The following is a 22,024-nucleotide window of genomic DNA, read 5'->3' on the forward strand; positions in this document are numbered from 1 at the left end:
ACATCCCTGCCCCCACGGAACGCACACTCTACAGGAGAAGGAAGATTTAAAAAAAAAAAAAGAGACTTAAAGGCTAAGGAGGAGATGAAGCTGAGAAGGGGGACGGGGAGCCCAGGGGATTCCTGAAGTGTGAGGTAGGATGGCTGGGGGAAGGTGTGGCCGGCAGAGTAACTGTCCCCCATTCTGTCCTACTCCCTGGGACCTTTTATGACAAAGGAGAATGTAACTGCAGTGGAACAGAGGTTGCAAATCTTCTGACTTTGCCACAGGGAGATTATTCTAGACTATCAGGGTGAGCCCATGGAAACCAGAAGGGTCCTTAAAAGTGGGAGAGGTAGGGCCACCTGGGTGGCTCAGTTGGTAAAGCATCTGCCTTCAGCTCAGGTCATGATCCCAGGGTCCTGGGATCGAGTCCCACATCGGGCTCCTTGCTCAGTGGGGAGCCCCTTTCCCCTCTGCCTGCCGCTCCCCCTCCTTGTGCTCTCTCACCCTCTCTCTCTCTGACAAATAAAATCATAAAAAGAAAAAGTGGGAGAGGGGGCAGAAGAAGAGAGAGAAGGAAGTATGACTGTGAAGAAGGGCACAGAGATGCCAGCCTGGCCGGCTTTGAAGACGGTGGAAGGGGCCGGGAGTCAAAGAAGGCAGGCGGCCTCCAGAAGCCGGAAAAGGCAGAAAAGAGATTCTCCCATGGAACTCGGGAAGCTGTGTGTGTGTCCTGTGCACACTTCTCTTCCAGCCCCATGAGAGCGGTGCGGGGCTTCTGACCGACAGGACTGTGAGGCCATACCTTTGTGTTTTCAGGTTTCTACCCTTGAGGTCATCTGTTACAGCAGCAATAGAAAACTAATTTTAGATGTGGTGGCCAGGGAAGGCCACACAAAGAGGGTGACATTTAGCCCCCAAACACTCCTATGGGTGGTGGGGACAGGCATCACTTCCCCATTTTTCGGATGGAGAAACTGAGGCCCCAAGTTTGTGAACTTTCCCAAGGCCACACGTGTAACGCGTAGGTTGTGAGGCCAAGATCTGAGCCCAGTGGGATCTCCTAGCCAGCCCTTCTCCATATACCACTGGGCTGCCAGCCCCGAAGGGCGGCCTCCCAGAGATGCGGTGGGCTAGTCTTGGAGCTGGCACCCTCAGCTTGGCGCTGTTAGACAAGAAGTCCTAGGAGTGGGGGGTCTGGCTCTGTGGCCCTTTGCTGTCTGGCTGTCATGGAGCTGTCTACACCTTGCTCCCACCTTGACTTCTGGGGTCCCTGCTATCTACACGCCCATTTTCCTGACTGTAACTCCAAAGACCAGAGTCCCAGGCTGTCGCCCGGGGTTGCCATCCCCAGTGAATGGACACATTCACCGGACACATCGGCTCAGCTAGCAGCTGGGCACGCGCTCTGTCCATGGCAGGTCCGTCTCCCCTGCCCTAAGCAGGTCCCTTAGTCCATGGGCTTCACACAGTTGGTGTGCAGCAAACAGCTGTTGAGCTAGGAGAGTGAGTCAGGCCCCCCTCGGTGAACGGTGGGGGGAGGATGCCTGTGTGTGTGTGTGCACACACAGAGTGGAAAGTGGAGGCAGGTGCGGGGGGCAGGCGGTGTGCTCCCTGGGAGGGCCCAGACCCTCAGTCCTGCTCTGCGACTCTCCAGGTGGTGAGTGAACGTAGGCAAGTATGCCGACCTTTGGAGAGCCTCAGTTTCCCCACCTGTCTCTCAAATAGCTGTGATGATTCTGCAAGGGAGGTTGTGCTGAGAGGTCAATTGCGGGCCCCTTAAATGGGGGTTTTGGCTCTGGGGAGTGGGACCTGGAAGGAAACTGGAATTCCTTTCTTTCTTTCTTTCTTTCTTTTTTTTTTTTAAAGATTTTATTTATTTATTTGACAGAGATCACAAGTAGGTAGAGAGGCAGGCAGAGAGAGGAGGAAGCAGGCTCCCTGTTGAGCAGAGAGCCCGATGTGGGGCTCGATCCCAGGACCCTGGGATCGTGACCAGAGCCGAAGGCAGAGGCTTTAACCCACTGAGCCACCCAGGTGCCCTGAAACTGGAATTTCTTATTTGAATCAATTCTGTATTTCCATACGCCCCTTCCTTCCATCCTTCCTTCCCTCCTTTCCTCCCTCCCTTCTTTTTTTACAGGGAGAATATTTTAATCATTAGAAAAACAAAACTTAAACATCTGAAAAATTTCCAAATTCAAATTTAGGAGAAAAGTGGTATAAAAAGTGCCCACACTTTAAGTAGGAAATCTCTTTTTTTTAAAAATTAGTTGATTATTTATTTATTTTAAAAATATTTCATTTATTTGACAGAGAGAGGGAGAATGAGAACAAACAGGGGGAGTGGCAGAGAGAGGGAGAAGCAGACTCCCCGCTGACCAGGAAGCCCAATGTGGGGCTCGATCCCAAGATCCTGGGATCATGACCCGAGCCGAGGGCAGACGCGTGGGTCTGCTGAGTTGAGCCACTCAGGCATCTCTTATTTATTTATTTTTAAAAAAGATTTATTTATTTTAAGGGTGCCTGAGTGGCTCAGATGGTTAAGTGTCTGCCTTCAGCTTGGGTCATGATCCCAGGGTCCTAGGATTGAGGCCTGAGTTGGGCTCTCTGCTCAGTGGGGAGCCTGCTTCTCCCTCTGCCCCTCCACCTACTCATGCTTTTTCTGTCTCTTTCTCTCAAATGAATAAATAAAATTAAAAAAAAAAAGATTTATTTATTTTAGAGAGAGAGAGTGAGCAAGCAGGCCAGGGGTGGGGGCAAAAACTGAGGGAGAGGGAGAATCCTGAAGCAGATTCCTGCTGAGTGTGGAGCCCAACGTGGGGCTCGATGCCAGGACCCTGAGATCATGACCTGAATCGAAATCTGGAGTCGGCCACTTAACTGAGCCCCCCAGGCGGCCCTAGGCAAGAAATCTTTGATACCAGATTGAAAAGGATACTCGTCCCCCTGCTAGTGCTCTCTTTCACACTCTAATAAATAAATGAAATCTTAAAAAAAAAAAAAAGAAAAGAAAAATGATGTGGGAGATTTAACCCTACAGCATTTTATTAAAGTTTAAAATGATTTTTTTCTTTATTTAAAAAAATGTACGTATGTATGTATGTGAGTAAGTAAGTTCTACGCCCAGCATGGGGCTTGAACTCACCAGCCTGGGATCAAGAGTCGTGTGCTCTACTGAATGAGCCAGCCAGGTGCCCCAAGGTAGTTTTCTTTTAATATTATGTGGTTCAAATGACTTTTCTCCCCTATTTTGCTATTCTAATTTTGATGTTTTAATTTTTGTTATAGCAGTTGATTATTACTCGTACATGGCCCTTAAGAAACAAAACAAGGGAAGGGAGGGGGAAAGTAAAATAAGATGAAATCAGAGGGGGACACAAACCATAAGAGACTCTTAATCATAGGAAACAAACTGAGGGCTGCTGGAGGGGAAGGGGTGGGAGTGTGGGATAACTGGGTGATGGACATTAAGGAGGGCACATGATGGAATGAGCACTGGGTGTTCTATGCCACTGATGAATTACTGAACTCTACCTCTGAAATTAATAATATGCTATATGTTAATTAATTGAATTTAAATAAAAAAATAAAAAGAAAAAAAATTACCATCTTGACCATTTTAAAATTAGCCTTATTGGGGTCGCCTGGGTGGCTCAGTCAGTTAAAACGTAGCCCTCTTACATTTCAAGAAGGAATCACTACGCGAGACTAGTACAGACTACTCAGGGAGCACTGGCAGCTATTCCTGGCCGAGGATGGTAGCCTTGGGTCTCCAGTGATGTCCATCACAGAGTCATGGGACAGGGAGGCCAGATTTGAAAGAGCTGGCTGGAAAGGCCCGGGACGGTTGGGCAGCTTCACCGAACGGGGCCTTAGAGTCAAGGGGCAGCAAGGTCAGCTTGCCGGGATGGGGGATGTTGAGGGGAGTGGGTAAGAAGTGAAGGGACAAAAGGTCTGGGTCACAGGGCTAGGAATCTATAATCTCCCGACCCCCAGGCAACCAGAAAAGGGCTCTGTCCTTTGGGAGAGCGGTTTGGCGATGTGTTATGAAAACTCTTACGTGTGCGTTCATTTTATGAATCAACTTTGCTGGGCCATGATGCCTAAATATTCGGTCAAACGTGATTCTGGATACTTATGTATAGCTGTTTTTTGGATGAGATTAACATTTAAATAGGTGGATCTTGAGCACAGTACATTGTCCACCGCAGTGTAGGGTGGGTCTCATCTAATCAGTTGAAGGCACGAAGAGCCAAAGACCCATCTCCTCTGAGTAGGAAGGAATGGTGCCAGCAGACTGCCTTTGGACTCCAATTGCAACTCTTCCCTAGGTCTCTAGCTTGCGGGTCTACCCTGTGGAGTTTGGACTGGCCAAGTGTCTACTATCATGTGAGCCAAATCCTTACAACCACCTCCTCCTGCCCACCCCCTCCCTGTTGGTTCTCTTTCTCTGGAGAACCCTGACTAATACACCTTCAAAGTCAGCCTCTTCTTGGTCCTGGGCATGACCTTTGTTTGGCCATGGTAGCCTTGCTGCTGGGAGAAGAGCACCCTCAGACAGGGGCTCCTTCTGTCTCCTTCTCTGGGGCTGGAGGGTACCAAAGAGCCCCTCCTTGGCTTGGTGGAGCCTAAACCACGTGGGGGGCTGCTACAGCAGGTGGTGCTGTTGACTGAGGGTGCTGGTCACTGCTCCTGACTCCTGCAGGGTTGAGGACCATGGGAGGCGGGGTGGGGGGGCTGGTCATTGTGGCTTCCAGGCCCCCAGGCCCCTCAAAGGGTGAGCTCAGCAGTCTGAGCAGCAGAGAGCCAGAGCCAGGAAATGGTGATGGTTTAGGAGGAGATGAGGCCGGATTAGGGCAGGGCAGGAAAAGCACGTGGACAGGAGATTCAGGACGGCAATGACCTGTGACGGGGGAAAGTCAATTGCAGTGGGAATAATGGTGCTGAATAGTAGGTAAACTTCACGGTATGGGTAAACTGGGAGGTGGCCTGCAAGATAGACGAATTATTTATTAGAGAGGCGGGGCCCACGGAGATGATCTCAGCTCATCAATGGGAGCATTGTGTGGAGGGGAAGAGCAATCAGAGGCTTCTGGAGATATTTAATCTGTACTTGTGTTTGGAATGCTGCTGAGTCATCATCTCCCAGCTGAGCGTTCCCCAGGGCAGGGGACCCTGTGTCCCTTCAGCTCTCTGGGACCATTGTCTGCAGGAAGGTACGGATGGCGTGTGCTCTGGGGTCCCCTCAGTGGACTGCTCATTGGGGGTCGCCAAGGGGTCTTGGTCACAGCCATGGAGATTTCGTCCATGCTACACCAGAGCCCAGAAAGCGGCGAGGAGTGGGGTGACACCGGATGAAGGCAAATACACACCCTGGCCAACAGTTCACGTGCGTGCGAGCGTGTGCACATGTGTGTGCGCACGTGAACACACAGGGCTCCTGTCCTCATTCCCCTGACTTGCTGGAAACTGCAGTTTCCAGTTTCTTTTAGTGGGAGGCACTGGAAGGGTCCTCACAGCTGCTGCATGCCCTCTGGGGACAAATGCGGGGGGATAAAGCATACCTAGATGTACGTAAAATCTCTCTTCTTCACGTTCTAAAAGCTGTAATACTTGCCGAAGAGTCATTTCCTGTTGGTGGCACGAGAGGAACTCTGACCCTGTCTGTTTCTGAGCTGGGCCCGGGCCTGGATCGGGGAACCTGCTCCCCCATGGCTCCCTGGGACAGAGGGAAGCACCAGCCAGGCCAATGCCTGGCAGCTGGTCGGGTGGGCTCCTCTCTGCAGGGCCCTGCTTAACACGATGGTTCCGGAGCTGCTCGATGGTAAGGACTCTGAGAAGCAGACAGGGAACGTGGGAACGGGAACACTTGGGTGTATGGAGGGGGACAGAGGCAGTGGGCTCATGGGGCCTGAAGCTTTTACCCTCTGCCTTTTAGGAAGGCAATTTCCCACCAAGACCAGTAGCTGGAAGCCGGTGGAGTGGAGCTGGAGCCTCGGTCGTCTTCAAACCACCTCCTCTCTGGGGTTAAACGATGAGAGTATCGTTCAACCTACCATTTCCCCACACCCGCAGCTCCAGGGCCTTCCATGGGAAATGGGCAGTCAAGCAGCACCCACCCACTGGCTCTTCTTCTGGGGCGAGGGGCTGTCCTCACTCTAAGGACAGAGAGAGAGAGGAGCTGGGGAAAGCGGAGGGACAAACGTCCCCCACTCAAGCCACGCAGGGGGCCATTCTCTCTCCCTTTCTCCTGATTCATCCACCAGAGATTTTGAGAGCCTGCTCGGTGCCAGGTGGGGACAAGGGGACAGACACCCTCCCCATGGCCCTTGGACTGCAGGAGACACTCAGGGACTGGGGAGGGAATGGGGCTGTGTGACTGGACTTGGGTCAGGAGGGAGGAAGGAGTGCTTAGCGGAAACCTGGGGCAGTGGGGCAGGGGGCAGGGAGAGGAGGCTGGGGGTGGGGAGAGAGTGTGGCAGGCGGGGGTCACATAGCCAGACGGGAAGCAAGGTGAGTGGACCAGCTGTCTACTTCTCCTGCTTTCCATCCTCTTCCTCAAACAGAACCCACCCCCACTCCTCCCAGACTTAAAATAAGAGTTGAATTCACATGACAGCCATTAGGGCAAGAGCACCCATGGACCAAACCCCACGGGGGATTTGTGCCATCAGGACCTTGGAGGGCCAACTGGGTTACTCCACTTGGTGTCACCAGGGGGAATGTTTCTCAGGAGAGCCTTTGGGGATCCCCTGCTCTGAAAACACTTGCTCTGGGGAGAGAGGACTGTCTCTCGTAAGCCTCAGAAATGAATTCTGCCTTTCAGGAAGGCCACAGACCTGGTGCTCGCGGTGGGAGGGCAGGTGTGGCTTGGCTGAGACGGGGGGACTATTTCTGGGTCCCGACCTGGGCTCAGAGGGCAAGAGCGGCAGGGGCCCAGCCTCAGCTCTGGCCCAGCCCTCCAAGGTCTCTCCTTTTGAGCCCCCCACTTCAGGAGGGTGCCAAGAGCCAGAGAACCCCTGACCTGTGGGCCAGCCTGTGGGCCTCGGGCACTTCCAATCCCCGGGCACAGCTTTAGCCATTCTGCCAGGTGGGGGAGGTGGCTCCCTGGGTCCCCAGCTGGTCAGGGGACCCCCCCACCCCAGTCCAGGTCCCAAAGTCCTCTGGCTCCATCCCACAGAGCTCTGTTGCCCCTGGGAGCTCTGACTGCCTTGGTACACAGTGCCTCTGCCTAGCTGCATGGGAAAGGCAGGCCGGGGGTGCTGCCTGCTGGGAGAGGGGGAGCAGACGCAGCCCCCTCTTGGACTTGCTGCCCTGTGGGAGCCGGCTCTGCTAGGCCTTCTGCCTGTCAAGGACGGCCTTGGCAGCTAGGGGCTCCTGCGGCTCGAAACTCAGCAGGAACTGCTATTTCTATGGCTTCCCTCCGTGGAGCCGGCAAGGAGGGTGGCCAGGCCTGAGTTAGGGGAGGCCCAGTGGGCAGGTTCCATTGGGCCCTGCACACCGTGAGGGGAAAAGAGCTGCAGGTCTCAGGGGTCTGGGAGGCAGCTCTTTTGCCCCACAGCGCTCCGGGTGGGGCCAAGGTCAGCCATCACCCCAGCGGCCAGGGTCCTGCTCACCGCAGACACACTCATGCCAACACTTCCCAGTTCTACAGGAAGGCGGAGGCACAGGAGGTCTGGCCGGTCACCACGGCAAAACCCCTCTAATTCAGGGACTCTGAGGGTCTCACCATGGGAAACCCGGCTAGGGTTCAGGGCTTTCGTGCAGGAGGTTGGCTTCGCCATCTTGGAACAACTCTGGCTGCAGGACACCGGGTGGCCAGAAGGAAGTGGCGGGGGCAGCCAGGGAGCCTAGCCCTGGGCTTGGGTCTGATACCAGGGCTAGGCCCCTCTCCCTGAGCAGTCTGCCTCAGATCCGAAAGGAGACCCAGACTTCCTAGCTCCAAAGAACCCCCAAGTGACCTCTCAGAGGCCAGGCTGCATTCATTTGGTGCAAAGGGAGAGAAAACACCTTTTTTTCCATGTGGGATCCAGTTTCTTGTTTAGGAGGGTGACATCAGAGCCAAACCATTTCACTAATCCTGTTTGCCGTCTTTCCCCCTCCATCCCACCTTCTCCAAAAACAAATAGTTGGGATCGGACATTGCCCACAGGTCACTCCAAATCACTCATCCCCATGAATGTGTTCAGCCTGCAGTTCTTAAAACAAGTCCCTTGGGCATGTTTATGAGTTTCTTCTCCTTCCGGTCTGAAAACTGGTAATACCCAGGGGGCAGGTGCCTCCCCTTGGGCTCTGAGGTTAACAGGTGTGGTGACCTCATTCCCCCCACCCCCCTAGGGCTTCAGGCCCCAGAGAAATACTCCTTTGCAATCAAGTCAGAGGCTGGACCAGAGACGAGCACTCCCGGGACAGCCCCCATCTTTACCTGGTGGTTGCTCCACGGCCTGGGGCCTGGCTGGGGACTTCTGCGGAGGACAGGCGAACTTCTCCCTGAGGTCCCGCTGGCAACCATTCTCCTGTCCTGATGTCCGCGGTGGCTGGGGAGGAGAGAGAGGTCAGTCAACTCTGCTTCTGGAACCTCTTTGAGGATGTTCCTTACTGGGCTAGACCAAAAAGCCAAGAAAAGCACGTGCCCAGTTTAGCCCCTGATAGCTCCCTGGAGCTTACGGATGAGGACTTGCTTCCTTGCACAGCCTGAGAACTTTCCAGGGGGCCACTTGGTGGACTTACAACCTGGCGGTGCAGCGTGAGTGGTCCGGCTGGAGCACACCAGCACCCGGAAGCCGAGACCTCTGGCCCTGTTGCTTCTCCTGGCCCCCCTGGCCTCTCAGACGCACAACTCCAAGATCAACACCTGTGCTGAGATCCAGAGTCAGATGCTTAACCAATGGAGCCACCCAGGTTCCTCTGGGGTGTCCTGTATTTTTATCTGCCTAATTCAGCAATCCCAGGGGTGGGGCTCTTTTCCCCCTGAGCTGCCCCAGGCCTCTTCAGGCCTGAATCCCTCAGCCCACCCACAGGGGCAGGAACGGCCCTCATTCCCAGCAGGGATCCTACAGACATCAAGGCCAAGGACGGGGTCATCCTGTAGACCTTCACAGGGGAGTAACAGAGAAGTCCCTGATGACACTGCCAGGGAGATCTCCCGAGAGCCTCTTCTGGATTTCAAATGCCATGACCCCCTTCTGGCCCCACTTCTCTTCTCTTTCTCCAGCCAAAGGGGTCCATGCCATGCCAGAACCATTCTGTGACCGAAGTCCAGATTTGCTGCTTCCTTAACCCAAGCTCCTTTCAGCTCTTTCGTTTAAAAATCTCCCTGATTCCTTTGCAACATGGCCTCTACTTTATCTTAAATATAATCTTTCCTCTTTGCAGCTTGGACTCCTAGCTAATGGTCTTATTAGAATAGGGAATCTGTTTTTGGGATGGAACCCAATGGGTGGCTTTATTTACAAACCATACCGGACAGAATCCTCCTCAAGCTAGGACTGGAACTGGATATGGAGACTTCCCTCACCTGATGTCCAGTGGACACTGGCCTGCTTGTCTGTGCTCTCTGTTCCATGTGCTGCTAATCAGGCCCAGGAGATAGCATTTAGGTGTATGGCTGTGTGCTGGGCAACACACAAAGAAAATCCCACGCCAGGGAATGGAGCCCAGGGACAGACAGTCCTCCAGGATCAGGAGCTTTCCCAGGTGGGTGTGGGCAGAGGGCCAGGTTAGGGGGTGGGTGGGAAAGCCCCCTGGCAAGAGAGAGGAGGAGCTATGCTGAGCTCTCCTGAGACCCTCTGACATCTTTCGGTTCTGTCTCCAAAGAGTAGTCATCCCCTATGCCCCTTCCCTCTCTCTCCACTGAATGTCACAGTGCTGGCCTTCAGAGCTCCCACCACCGGAAGCCGGGGACTGGGGGGACCCAGCAGCTGTGTGCACGTCTTGGAGGCTTCCTGGGACGAAGTGTACTGTTTCCTCATCTGTGGATCCATTTCTGACAGGGCTGAGCATTTTCAGTCCAGGCCACTGACAAAGCATGCGACTTTGATATCCAAGATAGCCCCAGTTGACGGGGGAATGAGACTAACTTTCTTGAGGCCAGTGTCTTACAAAATTCGAAGGCAGATTCTTGGCTTTTTCTTTTTGGGAAATATTTCCTTTTGGCTCCATGGGGCTAAAGTCCTCTGCTTAAAAAGAATGTACTTTCTGGCCCCGCGGTCAACTGATCAAACGGTTGGGGGGCCCCACAGTTTTCTCATCACGAGATTTCACCTTCACACTGACTGAATGCAGAGGTGTGAAGAGCTTCCTGAGCAAATGGGCTGGAGGCCACCGTGGTGGCTTCTCACTGGGTCTGAGGTGGGGCAGGAGTTCCCAGCATGCGTGCAGGCCAGGGGGCCAGACTCAGTCGCAAGTCACATGTGAGGGGCCTCTGAGGAGTAGTTGGGTGAGGCCAGACTGGGATGGGGGGACAGGTGAGCGAGAGCACAGAAGTGGGAAAAAAGGCCAGAGAAGCAGGACTGTATGGATGGAAGGGTCCACAGGAAGTCAGCTCCAGGCTTTTTTTTTGGAAGATTTTATTTATTTATTTGACAGAGACAGCACAAGCAGAGGCAGAAGCAGGCTCCCTGCAGAGGAGGGGAAGTCCGACACGGGACTTGATCCCATAGTTCTGGGATCATGACCTGAGCACAAGGCAATAGCCCAGCCAACTGAGCCACCCAGGCACCACATAGCTCTAGGCTTTTGACAGGGAGGGAATATCACAGAAGACAAGGAGGCCACCAGGCCCACCACTGTCTTCTTCCTCTCGGGCTGTCTTATATCTGCTGAACCCAGAGGCAGCCTCAGAACTAGTCTCAACCCTGGTTATGCGCATTCTAAGCACGTAAGCCCAAGCCTACTTGCTTTCCATCCTCATGTAGAGGCTGGATCAGAAGAGGGAGGGATGGCAGCAACAAGACCGGCTTGGGGGGTTGATGAGTGGAGGGTAAACACTGGCCAGGGACACATTGGTTCTAGGGTGGCTATAGCTGGCCAAGCCTGAAAGAAGGTAGGAGGAGGAACAGAATCTGTTCCAGAAATGTTCCCGAAAGGCTTCCTAAGTGACTGAGGGAGAGCCACTAACCCGGAGGGTGGGCTTCTCTAGTAGAATGATTGTAAGGGAGATGGAGGAGAGGGAGTACTGTCCTGAGGCAGAGCGCAGGCTGGGCAGGGCTGGGGAGAGAGGTTAATACGGCTGGTTTCTGGCTGGTGGACTGAAGACAGTTAGTTTGGAGCCCACTGAGGTGGGGACTAGTGGGGAGTTGATGGACAGAGTAGGGAGGGTGTCCCAGCCAGGCCTAAGTAGAGAGGAACATGCAGGAGGAGGGGACATAGGGAATATGGTCTCAGCGTTCAGTGACTTGGGCCAAGCGGCTGCCCTGCCTCCAGGTGGCCCATGTAGAGGGCTGCTACCTCCCCAGGGAGAGGCACTGGGGCCTACTGCTGATCACCAAGGCTGCTCACTGTTTTCACGTGAGGAACCAGGATTGGCCAGTGCCTTGACTTTGTCAGGGCTACCACGAATTGTTTTTGAAAATCACAATGACATCACCATCTCCAGGAAAACCAGTTGCCACGCAGCTACTCCATCTGTGGCAACCTCAAATGCCTCCCTCCTATAGGTAATCCATGCTAAATCTTTCCAAAACACAGGACCATACAGAGAATTGGTGTCAGACGGAGGACCATCCTGGTGGTTGATTTGGTTAAAGCAAGGATGTACCTGATAAATAAATTACCCTAAATGCAACTTTTGGGAAGTCCAGGTCTATAGAGCTTGAAATCACCTTTTAACTCAATGGCATTTGGTTAAATCGGCAAAGGTGGTTAGACCACCTAAAATCTCCATCCTGGCAGCAGAAATCTCTGGACAGATGGTGGAGCTTAATCACCTTTCAGTGAAGGCATATTAATGTTTACAGCTCTAATAACACATGAGCCCAGTTGGTGAAACCTCTAAAACTGTGCCTAACCAGGAGACCGTCCCCCACACTCAACAACTGGGCTGTCCTCTGGTCTGTGACCAGCCTTCTGCTTTGAACCGGGCTTGGAAGCGCTGGAATCCAACAGTGAGCGGATTATAGAAGTTCGATGTTTCTCATCCCAGAATCTGACCTGCTCCTCTGTTGTTTTTCCTCTTTCAATGGAGATTAGCCTTATCTGGCCTGCTCATATCCTTTTAATTTCCTCTTGTGAATTAAAAAAAAAATACTTCGTACATTTCTGATTCAAAGCATATCTATTTTTTTTCTGGCATCTAACAAAATCCTTTTATCCCCCATCAGTCTCCGGGGAATTCAATGAGATGTTTCAAAATGTTTTGGCTCTTGCGGCCGTTTCTCCTGGCTTCTCCTGGCGCGTTTCTGTCTCAGACCAGCCCTTGAACAGGTGGCCGACTGCCTTAGCAACCGAGCTGGGTGCACCAAAGTCTCGGTCAGGAATGTCCGTTTTTCTGAGATGACTACTTTGAAATTGCACATCAAATGCAGCTTTCCGCGAGCAGAAATCTTGCCCGACTCATCTGTGGACGTGGGCAGCACACATGGTGCTTTGAGACAGGGGCTTTAGAGGAAAAGCCGGCGGTCATGCGTGGCTGTGTGGTTGTGGGCCTGTGGGCCCGTGTGACACAGCGTAGTGGGGGAGATCAGGTGTGAGGCTGAGGCCTTTCTGGGTCTCTAACTGCTGCTGCTTCCTTTGATTCTGATTCTGGGCATCATCAGCCCCCCGAGCTGCCTCCCAGCCCCCGCGCTGCTTCTTACCTGAAGCAGAGATGCCAGACTTGGAAGCACCGGGCTCCGCCCCATTGTAGATGGGAGGGTGGGCGCTTGTCAGGGATGGGAGGCTGCCGTTTCGGGAGTGCTGGGTCATCTGGGGAGAAATGGGACAGTCTTCCAGTCTGGAGGAAAAAAATGAGAAACAGCAATAAATACAGATAGCCAGGAGGTATGTGCTGACTACTGAGCGGCAACACAAACAGACACAAGGAAGTAGAAGTACCTGAAATTCCTAGCAGACATTAAACATATTTGAGGGCATTGGCAGAAATTAGAAAGTATCCTGTTAGCTCCTATTCATTTACAGGGATATATGGCTTCATGTCATTATAACACACGAATGAGATCTTCTGGCCTTGGGGGACATGGGAACATGACATTTCAACCAAACCATTCAAGGCACCAATCTTCTGGTTTTTCCTCGGAGGATGAAGCAGAGGAGCGAAGGGACGAATGCAGTCAGGGAAGACATGACATGTCATGTCAGCCATGACAGGAAGAGTTAGGCAGACCCAGGCCCGGGAGCCTTCTCTCTGCATCACCTGCTGAATGGTGCCCGCACGCCTGCCAGCACCCGGGTCGGTGAAGACCCATTCACGCAGCAGACACGGACTGGGCGCCTCATTGTGCTGGACCCCCAGGCCGGGAGCCAGAGACAGGGGGCCTGGGCCAGCTGGGAGGTGGAGGGATGGACAGTAGCTCCTCGTTCAGCCTCGACAGCAGATCCCGAGGTAGGCTCTCCCGGTGGGCCCAGCACTCGCTTCTCTTCAACAAGGAGACACTAGCCACCTGCCCAGCGAGGGCTTGGTGGGAGACACGGCAGGGTGGGCCTGTGGCGCTCTGCCCAGGGTTGGGCCCTAGGAGATGGCCGTTCTTGAATGTCAGTTCCAGTGGCAAAGACAAACAGACGCTAAGCCACCCTAAAGGGCAGGAAAGGCTGTGTGTGTGTGTGTGTGTGCGTGTGTGTGGCTTTCAGCCAGTCCTGAACTCTGAGCTAGGGCTACCTGGAGCCAAAAGAGGGAAAATTTTCCAACAGAGGTAACATGTGAGGCAGATATAGAGGCGGAAACAAACAAAATGCTGCATTGTTACAGAAAGATTTAAGGCACCACAAAAACTGTGGGCTAGAGGGGAAAGGGTGTCCTGGGGCGCTTTGAGGCCCGAGGTGTGGGGGGCTGGGTGGGGGGGGTCAACTGTCAGTGTCAACTATCAGCCACCGTTTTGTTAGATTTGATCCCTGAGGGAAACAGGAGTCACCCAAATGCCATTCTATGGTGATGTGCTAGAAACCTCATTCTAGCAGAGTGTGGCAGGACGCACCATTGTGGGGGGAAGATGTGGCTCTGGAGGGCAGAGGGGAGGCCAGAGCAGGGAGAGCAGAGGGAGAGGGCTTGGCGGGCCACGGGGTGGGATTCTGGATCGGGTGTTTGGGGGTGTTAATGCCATTCCCTGAAGCCGGGGGCTCAGAAGAGAGTGGTGTTCCCCTAGGAAGCGCTGACTTGGGGTGCTGTGGGGACACCCCTTGGGCTTGGGGCAAGTCTAGAAAGGAATGAGATATGGGTGTCAGCAGTGTGCAAGGAAACCCGCAGAGAGGCAGGATGGGTAGGGGCCACAAATGGGGCATTTTAGTTGGCAGAGGGGAGTCTGGGGCCAAGCCTACATGGCAGCAGGGTGTGGGGGTAGGAGGGTGACCAGGAGGTGGGTTGGCAGTGACAACCACGAGAGAGACGCTGAGCATCCTCTAGGGTTGGAAACTGCAGCTGATGAGTTCCTGAACTCTACAGCTGAGACAAATGATGTTCTAGATGTTGGCTAATTGAATTTTAATTAAAAAAAAAAAGGAAGCTTCAAGGTCATGGATAGCTGTGGCAGGAGGAACTTGAGGTCACTGCTGGACCGTGTGGGCCACGAAGGGAGGGGAGGGGGCAGGGAAGCAGGCAGAGAGGCCCTGGCCAAGGTGGGCCGGGGACCTGGGAGCCTGTCTGAAGGAAGGCCTGGGAAAGGAAAGTAGTAGGAGGGGAGGGTGGAGGAAATGAGGTGTTAAATGATGGCGCCAAGTTTGGGCAGTGGGCGGAGGGGAGGGATCCAGAACCCACAGAGGGGGTGAAGTGAGGGGGTGCGGTTTGCAGAGGAAATAGGCTGAGGGAGGGTTACAGGCGCACATAGAATGCTCCGGTGAGGGAGGGTCCTGAGCTGTGCAGGGTGACCGTCTTTTTATTTCCAATCTTTCTTTCTTTCTTTTTTTTTTTTTAAGGTTTTATTTATTTATTTGACGGAGAGACACAGTGAGAGAGGGAACACAAGCAGAGGGAGTGGGAGAGAGAGAAGCAGGCTTCCCGCTGAGCAGGGCCAGATGTGGGGTTTGATCCCACGATCCTGGGATAATGGTCTGGGCCAAAGGCAGATGCCTAATGACTGAGCCACCCAGGCGCCCCTCAATCTTTCTTTTCTTGATTAAAAAACAGTAGGGGCGCCTGGGTGGCTCAGTGGGTTAAAGCCTCTGCCTTCGGCTCGGGTCATGATCCAAGGGTCCTGGGATCGAGCCCCATATCGGGCTCTCTGCTCAGCAGGGAGCCTGCTTCCCCCTCTCTTTGCCTGCCTCTCTGCCTACTTGTGATCTCTATCTGTCAAATAAATAAATAAAAGCTTAAAAAAAAAGCAGTAAATGTTTATCATGAAAAATTAGGAAAATATATGGACTATATCTAGAACGTCCTGCCCTCCCAATACCTAGACACAAGCACTATTAACATCTGTTATCTTTTCACTTTAAAAAAATGCAATTAGGGGCACCTGGGTGGCTCAGGCCTTAGTGTCTGCCTTGGCTCACCCTGGGATCAAGCCTCGCATGGGGCTCCCTGCTCAGCGGGGAGCCTGCTTCTCCCTCTCCTACTCCCCCTGCTTGTGTTCCATCTCTTGCTGTGTCTGTCAAATAAATAAATAAAACCTTTTAAAAAATGCAAATACGTACCTTAAAAAATAACTTGGGATCACTGTAAGTGACCAGCAGGCTGGATCTACCCTGTTTTATAATTAGGTTTTCGGGGTGCCTGGGAGGCTCAGTGGGTTAAAGCCTCTGCCTTCGGCTCAGGTCATGATCCCAGGGTCCTGGGATCGAGCCCCACATCGGGCTTTCTGCTCAGCGGGGAGCCTGCCTTCCCCCCTCTCTCTTTCTGGTTGCTTCTCTGCCTACTTGTGATCTCTGTCCATCAAATAAATAAAATATTTTTTAAAAATTTGCTTTTTCACTTAGCAATATATTGTGAGGCTCTCCTCATGTATTAAACATTCTTCAAAAACGTCATTTTCAATGCTGTGTTGTATGAATATATAATTATGTAAACAGCCTCCTACTTTGGGCATTTATTCTTTTTTTTTTTTTAGTGAGTAAGGTTTTCTTTATTTTTTTAGAGAGGGGCAGAGGGAGAGAGGGAGAGAGAGAATCTTAAGCAGGCTCCATGTGCAGTGTAGAGCCCAACATGGGGCTCAATCTCACGACCCTGAGATCATGACCTCAGTTGTAATCAAGGGCCAGATGCTTCGCCAACTGAGCCACCCAGGTGCCTCCATTTAGATTTCTTACGAATACTGCAATAAATGCCCATGTATATATATCTGTGAATTTCTGATTGCTTCTCAGCATCAAATCCTAGAAATAGGATTACTAACTCCAGAAGTACTAGTACCTCGAATGTGTGTGGTGTGTATGGTCAGTGTCCCCAAGATCCCTGAGATTCTTGGTCAATACTCCTGGCAGCACTAGATGATCAGAGCTGGCTGGCTATGCGGAGTCACAGACACTTTTTATAGGATCTTTACAACCAAAGATCCTGAAAGTTGACTTTCTGCCGAGTGCAGGGAGCACCCAGCGTCTGCTACCATCCACTGACCACAGGACATTGATGATGGCTCTCCCCCAGGAGGTGGCTGGCTCTGTGTGCTTCTGGGGACAGAAATCACATCTCATTGATTCTAGTTTCCCTAGCAATTAGCACGCCATCTGGCACACAGAAGCGATAGAAATGTTTGCAGATTGGCCCAATGGAGGGAGCGGCCATGGGCAATTGCACTTGGAGTGGGAAGGGCTAGTTCCAGGAAAATGAGGTCCTCTCAGTCCTTGCAGGGACCACTTCCAGGCATGGAAAGACGTCCTCTTCCTCTCCACAAGGCAGAACACCTGACCTCAGAATTGATGGTGCCCACTGGTTAGAGCTTATATTTATTAGATTCCTTTTATCCTTATTTCTAATGAAATAGCCTTATGTCATGATTGTCTCTCTGGGTTTCAAGAGCTTTAAAAGATAATCTTGAAATAATTTTTAAAGATGACGATTTGACATCCTCTATTCCACGTTAAGCAAGATGAATTTTATCAGCTCCTGTTACCACTTCCATTTAAAAAGATATAAACTAGATTTACTAGTAGTTGACACTTGGCTATATTCCAAATCAAACAAGCAAACACAAAACCTGATATAAAGGACATTTTGGGGACAGTTAGGGAATACTGATATACTATATAAAGTTACTTGAATGTTAATTCTCTTAGGTGTGATATTGTTGTTAAGTACAGGATGTCCTGGCCCTTGAGGGACGTGTGCCGCAAGTCTGCAACCTTCTTTCAAACAGTTCGGCAAAACAAAGTCTAAGTGTGTAAATTATACATCATGCCCATAGAGGAAAACTGAGAGGACGCAGAGGTTGCAAAATGTTCACAAGCTGGAAGCTAAGTTAAAACATACTGATAGCAAGTTTAAGAGAAAAATGCATATTAGCAATTTAAAATAAGAACCTTGAAATGTGAAGCACGGGATGACTAGTTTGGAAACCAAATCAAACAGATCACCAGTCCATGGCGTGGGCCTGGAAATACTTATAGGTCAAGTCCCACGTGGGCAACAGCACTTGGCAGGATCTCTGGGTGTGGGGGGCTCGGCCTCCCCAGCAACCGTGCATGGAGCTCTGTGGGGGCAGCCCTTTCTAGGCTCTGTTTGGGGCTGTATCCCAGGCACCTGGCTGTTCCTTACAAATTACTATAGAGTAAAACTGGAAACAACCAAACTGCCCAGCTATAGGGGATAACTCCATAAAATATGTCCTATTCATCTGAACTATTCTATGATCACATCTGTAGGTTTTTCTCCTGCTCTTTATAACGCCCCGGCTGGTACCCATTTCTCTCTGCCATTCTCTCTGGACAGCTGGACTGCCTGGTCTGGGGCTCCCTAAGAGCCCACAGGGATCTAGGTCCCTAGGTCCCCAGGTTGATCCGAGGTTCTGGGTAACCCCACTACAATTTTGGTTACATCAATGGGGTAGGAGCAAGGCTATGAAGAAAGCTAGGCCGCTAAACATGCATACATTTGCTTTAAAAAGTGTGTTTATCTAAAAATAAGTGGATTTGGTGTCTTCATCTGTGACACTCCACCCCAGCAGAACAAAAGCAACCCCAGCGGGGTTGGGGGGCCGTTGGGTGGATCCACCGCTGCTCCTTCTGGTCCTTTCCTTTGAATTACATTGGCTGACACCTGGCTTCTTCTGGGCTAGGGCTGGAAGTACCTGGAGATCCTGAAATCCAACCATTTCATTTTTGGAAGAAGCAAGCCAGGGGTGAGGGAGACAAGTCTTTCCCCTCAAAAATCCCCGAGAGATAAACAATAAAGAGATAAATGCTTTCCAATGTGAACGCTTTATTTTGAGTTTTTCAAGACATACATCTTACACTGCAGTTAAAACAAAGCTTAAGAAAAGAAATCCCGCCTCTGTTAGCCCGGACTTACACTGGGTACCCGGTCCTGTGGCCGCCAGGGGTGACGGGCCGGCGCAGGGGCTCGTCGGCACTCTGCTGCGCACAGGCCAGGACCTTCCGCCTCGCCTTCCCCGTGTTCGTCATAATCTGGTGGAAGGAAAGAGGAGATACCACCTGCTTGAGAGCTGACCTTGAAGGAGAAGTTCCTACATGTAATACATTGATCTCTAGTAATAAGAGGCTTTGCAAATAAGTGAGGAAGGATCATGACACGGATTATTCCAATAAGCAGAAATTGGGGAAAAATTCCTTTAGGTTTGCATTAGGCCACTTAGCAGTATAAATTAAAAAAAAAATCAGGCCATGGAAAAGAGGAGAAGAAAACAGTTTGAATACGGTAATAATCACATCTCGGGGAAGACTGAGTTTTGAAAGTGAGAAGGGAAAAAAAGATAGGCAGATTTGGTTTCATAAAAATTTTCCACTTATATATTAGAGATAAGCCAAATGAACAGGTAAACAACCAACTGGGAAGAAATATTTGCACATATTTAACCGATGAAAAGTTAAGATTGTCATTAGATAAGTAGCTCTTACATATCAAAAAGTAAAACAGTAGATGATTGAGCAAAGAATTCAAATAGCTAAGTTACACAATAGAAAAGATCAGTGATAAAAAAAAGAAAAAAACGATCAATTTCACAAGTAATTAGAAACTACAACTTCTGGGGCGCCTGGGTGGCTCAGTCGTTAAAAGTCTGCCTTCGGCTCAGGTCATGACTGCAGGGTCCTAGGATAGAGCCCCACATCGGGCTCCTTCCTCTGCAGAGAGCCTGCTTCTCCCTCTCCCTCTGTTGTTCCCCCTGCCTGTGTGCTCTTTCCCTCTCTCTCTCTGTGTCAAATAAATAAATAAAATCTTTAAAAAAAAGAAGAAGAAACTACAACTAAAAGGTATCATCTTTCAATGATTACAGGATCATTACAGAAATGATCCCGTGGCTGGCAGGAGTCAGAAATGTTAGTGGCCCAGCAGGCTGGGTCATTTCTAATTACTGTAGGAAGTAATCTGGTGTTTTATATCAGGGGGGTCATAAAAATGTTCACATCCTTGGGTTTAAATCCTAGCGAAAGAACCCCAAATATGGAAAACGTTAAATAAACAAAGTTGCTGGTTACAAAATTGTTATAAAGTTGGAATAATCAAGTGTCTGATAAGAGAGGAATAAATAAGTGAAATATGGCAAATTCATTTGAAATATTAAGTGGCCATTTACAATGCTAAAGACTAGGTTATGAAAAAATGTTTTCCTAAAACATTTAATAAGAGGTTGTAATACTGCATATAAATGATGCTTTCCATTAGGCTAAAAGTACACATGAGACCGGAAGGAAATGAACACTAAAACGCATACAGTGGGAGGCAGGATAGCAGAAGCAGGAGGAACTTTTTTCTCCCCTTTATTTTCCAAGTGTTCTGTAATATGATTAGATTATGTTCACAACTGAGACAAATGGTTTACGGAAGACATGACTGTACGACTGTGGAAATGGGACCAGAGTCTGGATGGTCTCAGCACGGGTCGCCCGTGTGACCTGGTGCTCAGTCATGCAAAGCTGGGCCACCACAGAAACCGAGGGAAGGGCTATGGACCTCTTGACATTATCTTTTCAAATTCCTGTGAATCTAGAATTACTTGAAAATAAAAATAAAAAAAGTTGGCTTGTACAATAACAAAAACAAACCAGAATTTTTTTTTTTTAATTGGAATTACATCTTTGATTCCTTGATTTTTGCTGAGAGCTTATTTGGGTTAATCTAGTGTGTGAGGAAGGGAAGAGAAAAAAGGGGCCTCCCCGTGCTGTGGGGACGGCTGCCAGTTAGGGAGGGTGGGCGGAGGGGGCAGAGGGGAGGCCGTGGGAAGGGGAGCAGGGCCGGAGGACAGAGAAGGTGTGAGGCCTTCAGGCTCTGGGGAGGAGACGGCACTTGAGCAACCTTCTAGGAAGAACTAAAATGCAGTTCCGCCTCCCTCTGTAGCCCTCGTGTGAACCGCCACAGAAGGCTATTTTCACCGAAATCCCTCCACACTGTTGGCTGCTCTTACACTCCCCTCTGGTCACGCTGCCCCGTCCAGCACCGAGGCTCAAATTTACAGCCTGTGCTGCTCATCAGGGGAGCAGGCCCCTTTCATCCCATCCTCAAACACACCCCAGGAATACCCCTGCTTCTCTTTCTCCCTCCATTATGACAGATAGAACACCCGAGTCCAAAGACAGCTCAGAAGGTGGGTCCTAAGATACTGGAAAAGGGGAGATGGGGAACATATGCCTTCTAGCGTCCTCGTCCCCTACCCCACGCATCTCCTGAGCTCATCCTCCCAGCTCCTTCCTAGAGGACACTTACATGTGAGTGTTTCAGCCTTCAGAAAACACAGTCAGCCATACCATTTCCATTTTTTTTTTTTTAAGATTTTAAGTAATCTCTGCAACCAATGTGGGGCTTGAACTCACAACCCCGAGATCAAGAGTTGTGTGCTCTATGACGGAGACAGCCAGGCGCCCCTGCCATCCCATCTTCTTAGATCCTTAGAGGCCTAGGAAATAACTTCAGGTGGGTGGTATTTGGCCTCTCCAGGAGATGAAGAAACCGAGTCTGGCCTGTGGGCCTGAATGTCTGGTCTGTTACCCAGACACCCTCAGTGCAGAGGGGTACGTGTGAGGGTCCCAGCACTGTGCTGGGCACACCCAGCGTCTCACAGCAGCTGCCCCCTGCGGGCCTGCCTCCCGCTCACCTTATGACCTGTTGTGCCTGCAGAGTGAGCCACGGAGCCCACAAGGTCTCACGCCCCTCTCTGGTCCCCTCAGTTTCAAAGCAGCCTTTTTGGGCTGGAAAGATCTGAAAGGCTATCTTGCCCAACAACCCATGACTCTACTGAGTTCCGCAGAAATGCCTCAGGGGCTATCAGGAGTGAGGAGAGAAAGGGTTTCTGGCGGCCACCTTACTGGTGGCCGAAGGCTGAGTTCATCTGTGTGACAGATGGGGCTTTTGTTTGAAAGAACGTTCTGCTACTAAAAAAATGCAGCAGATGATTTAGCAGAATGTAATTTATTCAGTAGCAGAAGATGGTCAACACATGTCAATTTAGAAAAAAAATGTTATTTCCCATTGACTAGTTTTCAAGGATTGGTGAATCACGTAAGGAAACTGTGATATGTTAATAAAACAGTATAAATTTTTATAAGAAAATATATGTTTTCTATCATCTATCAGTCCATCCATCCATCCATCCAACCACGAATCCATCACCCACATACGAATAATACAGGAGCTGAAGCAGACCCTGTTTGCTGCCCACCCAACAGTCAGTCTCTCTTGACCAACAGTACTCTGATTTTGTTGGCAAAGAAATGTTTCCACTTAAAAATACTCCCTTACCCAGACTCCCTTGCAGCTGGGTGTCCTGTGACCCAGTTCTGACTGTAA

General features: G+C 50.8%; 1 protein-coding gene across 1 annotated transcript in view; it reads right to left on the bottom strand.

The window, feature by feature from the left end:
* The window catches only part of ARMC9 (armadillo repeat containing 9), a 152,975-nt gene that overhangs the window by 930 nt on the left and 130,021 nt on the right, over nt 1-22,024 (bottom strand). Inside the window, exons 21-23 of the mRNA XM_080798761.1 lie at nt 18,575-18,690; nt 12,780-12,916; nt 8,411-8,522 (exon numbers count right to left, since the gene is read on the bottom strand). Of these exons, the coding sequence (XP_080654887.1) occupies nt 8,411-8,522; nt 12,780-12,916; nt 18,575-18,690 (365 nt within the window). The remainder of the gene's footprint in view (nt 1-8,410; nt 8,523-12,779; nt 12,917-18,574; nt 18,691-22,024) is intronic.

This window comes from Martes martes, assembly GCF_963455335.1.
Source record: "Martes martes genome assembly, chromosome: 3".
Classification (NCBI taxonomy): domain Eukaryota; kingdom Metazoa; phylum Chordata; class Mammalia; order Carnivora; family Mustelidae; genus Martes; species Martes martes.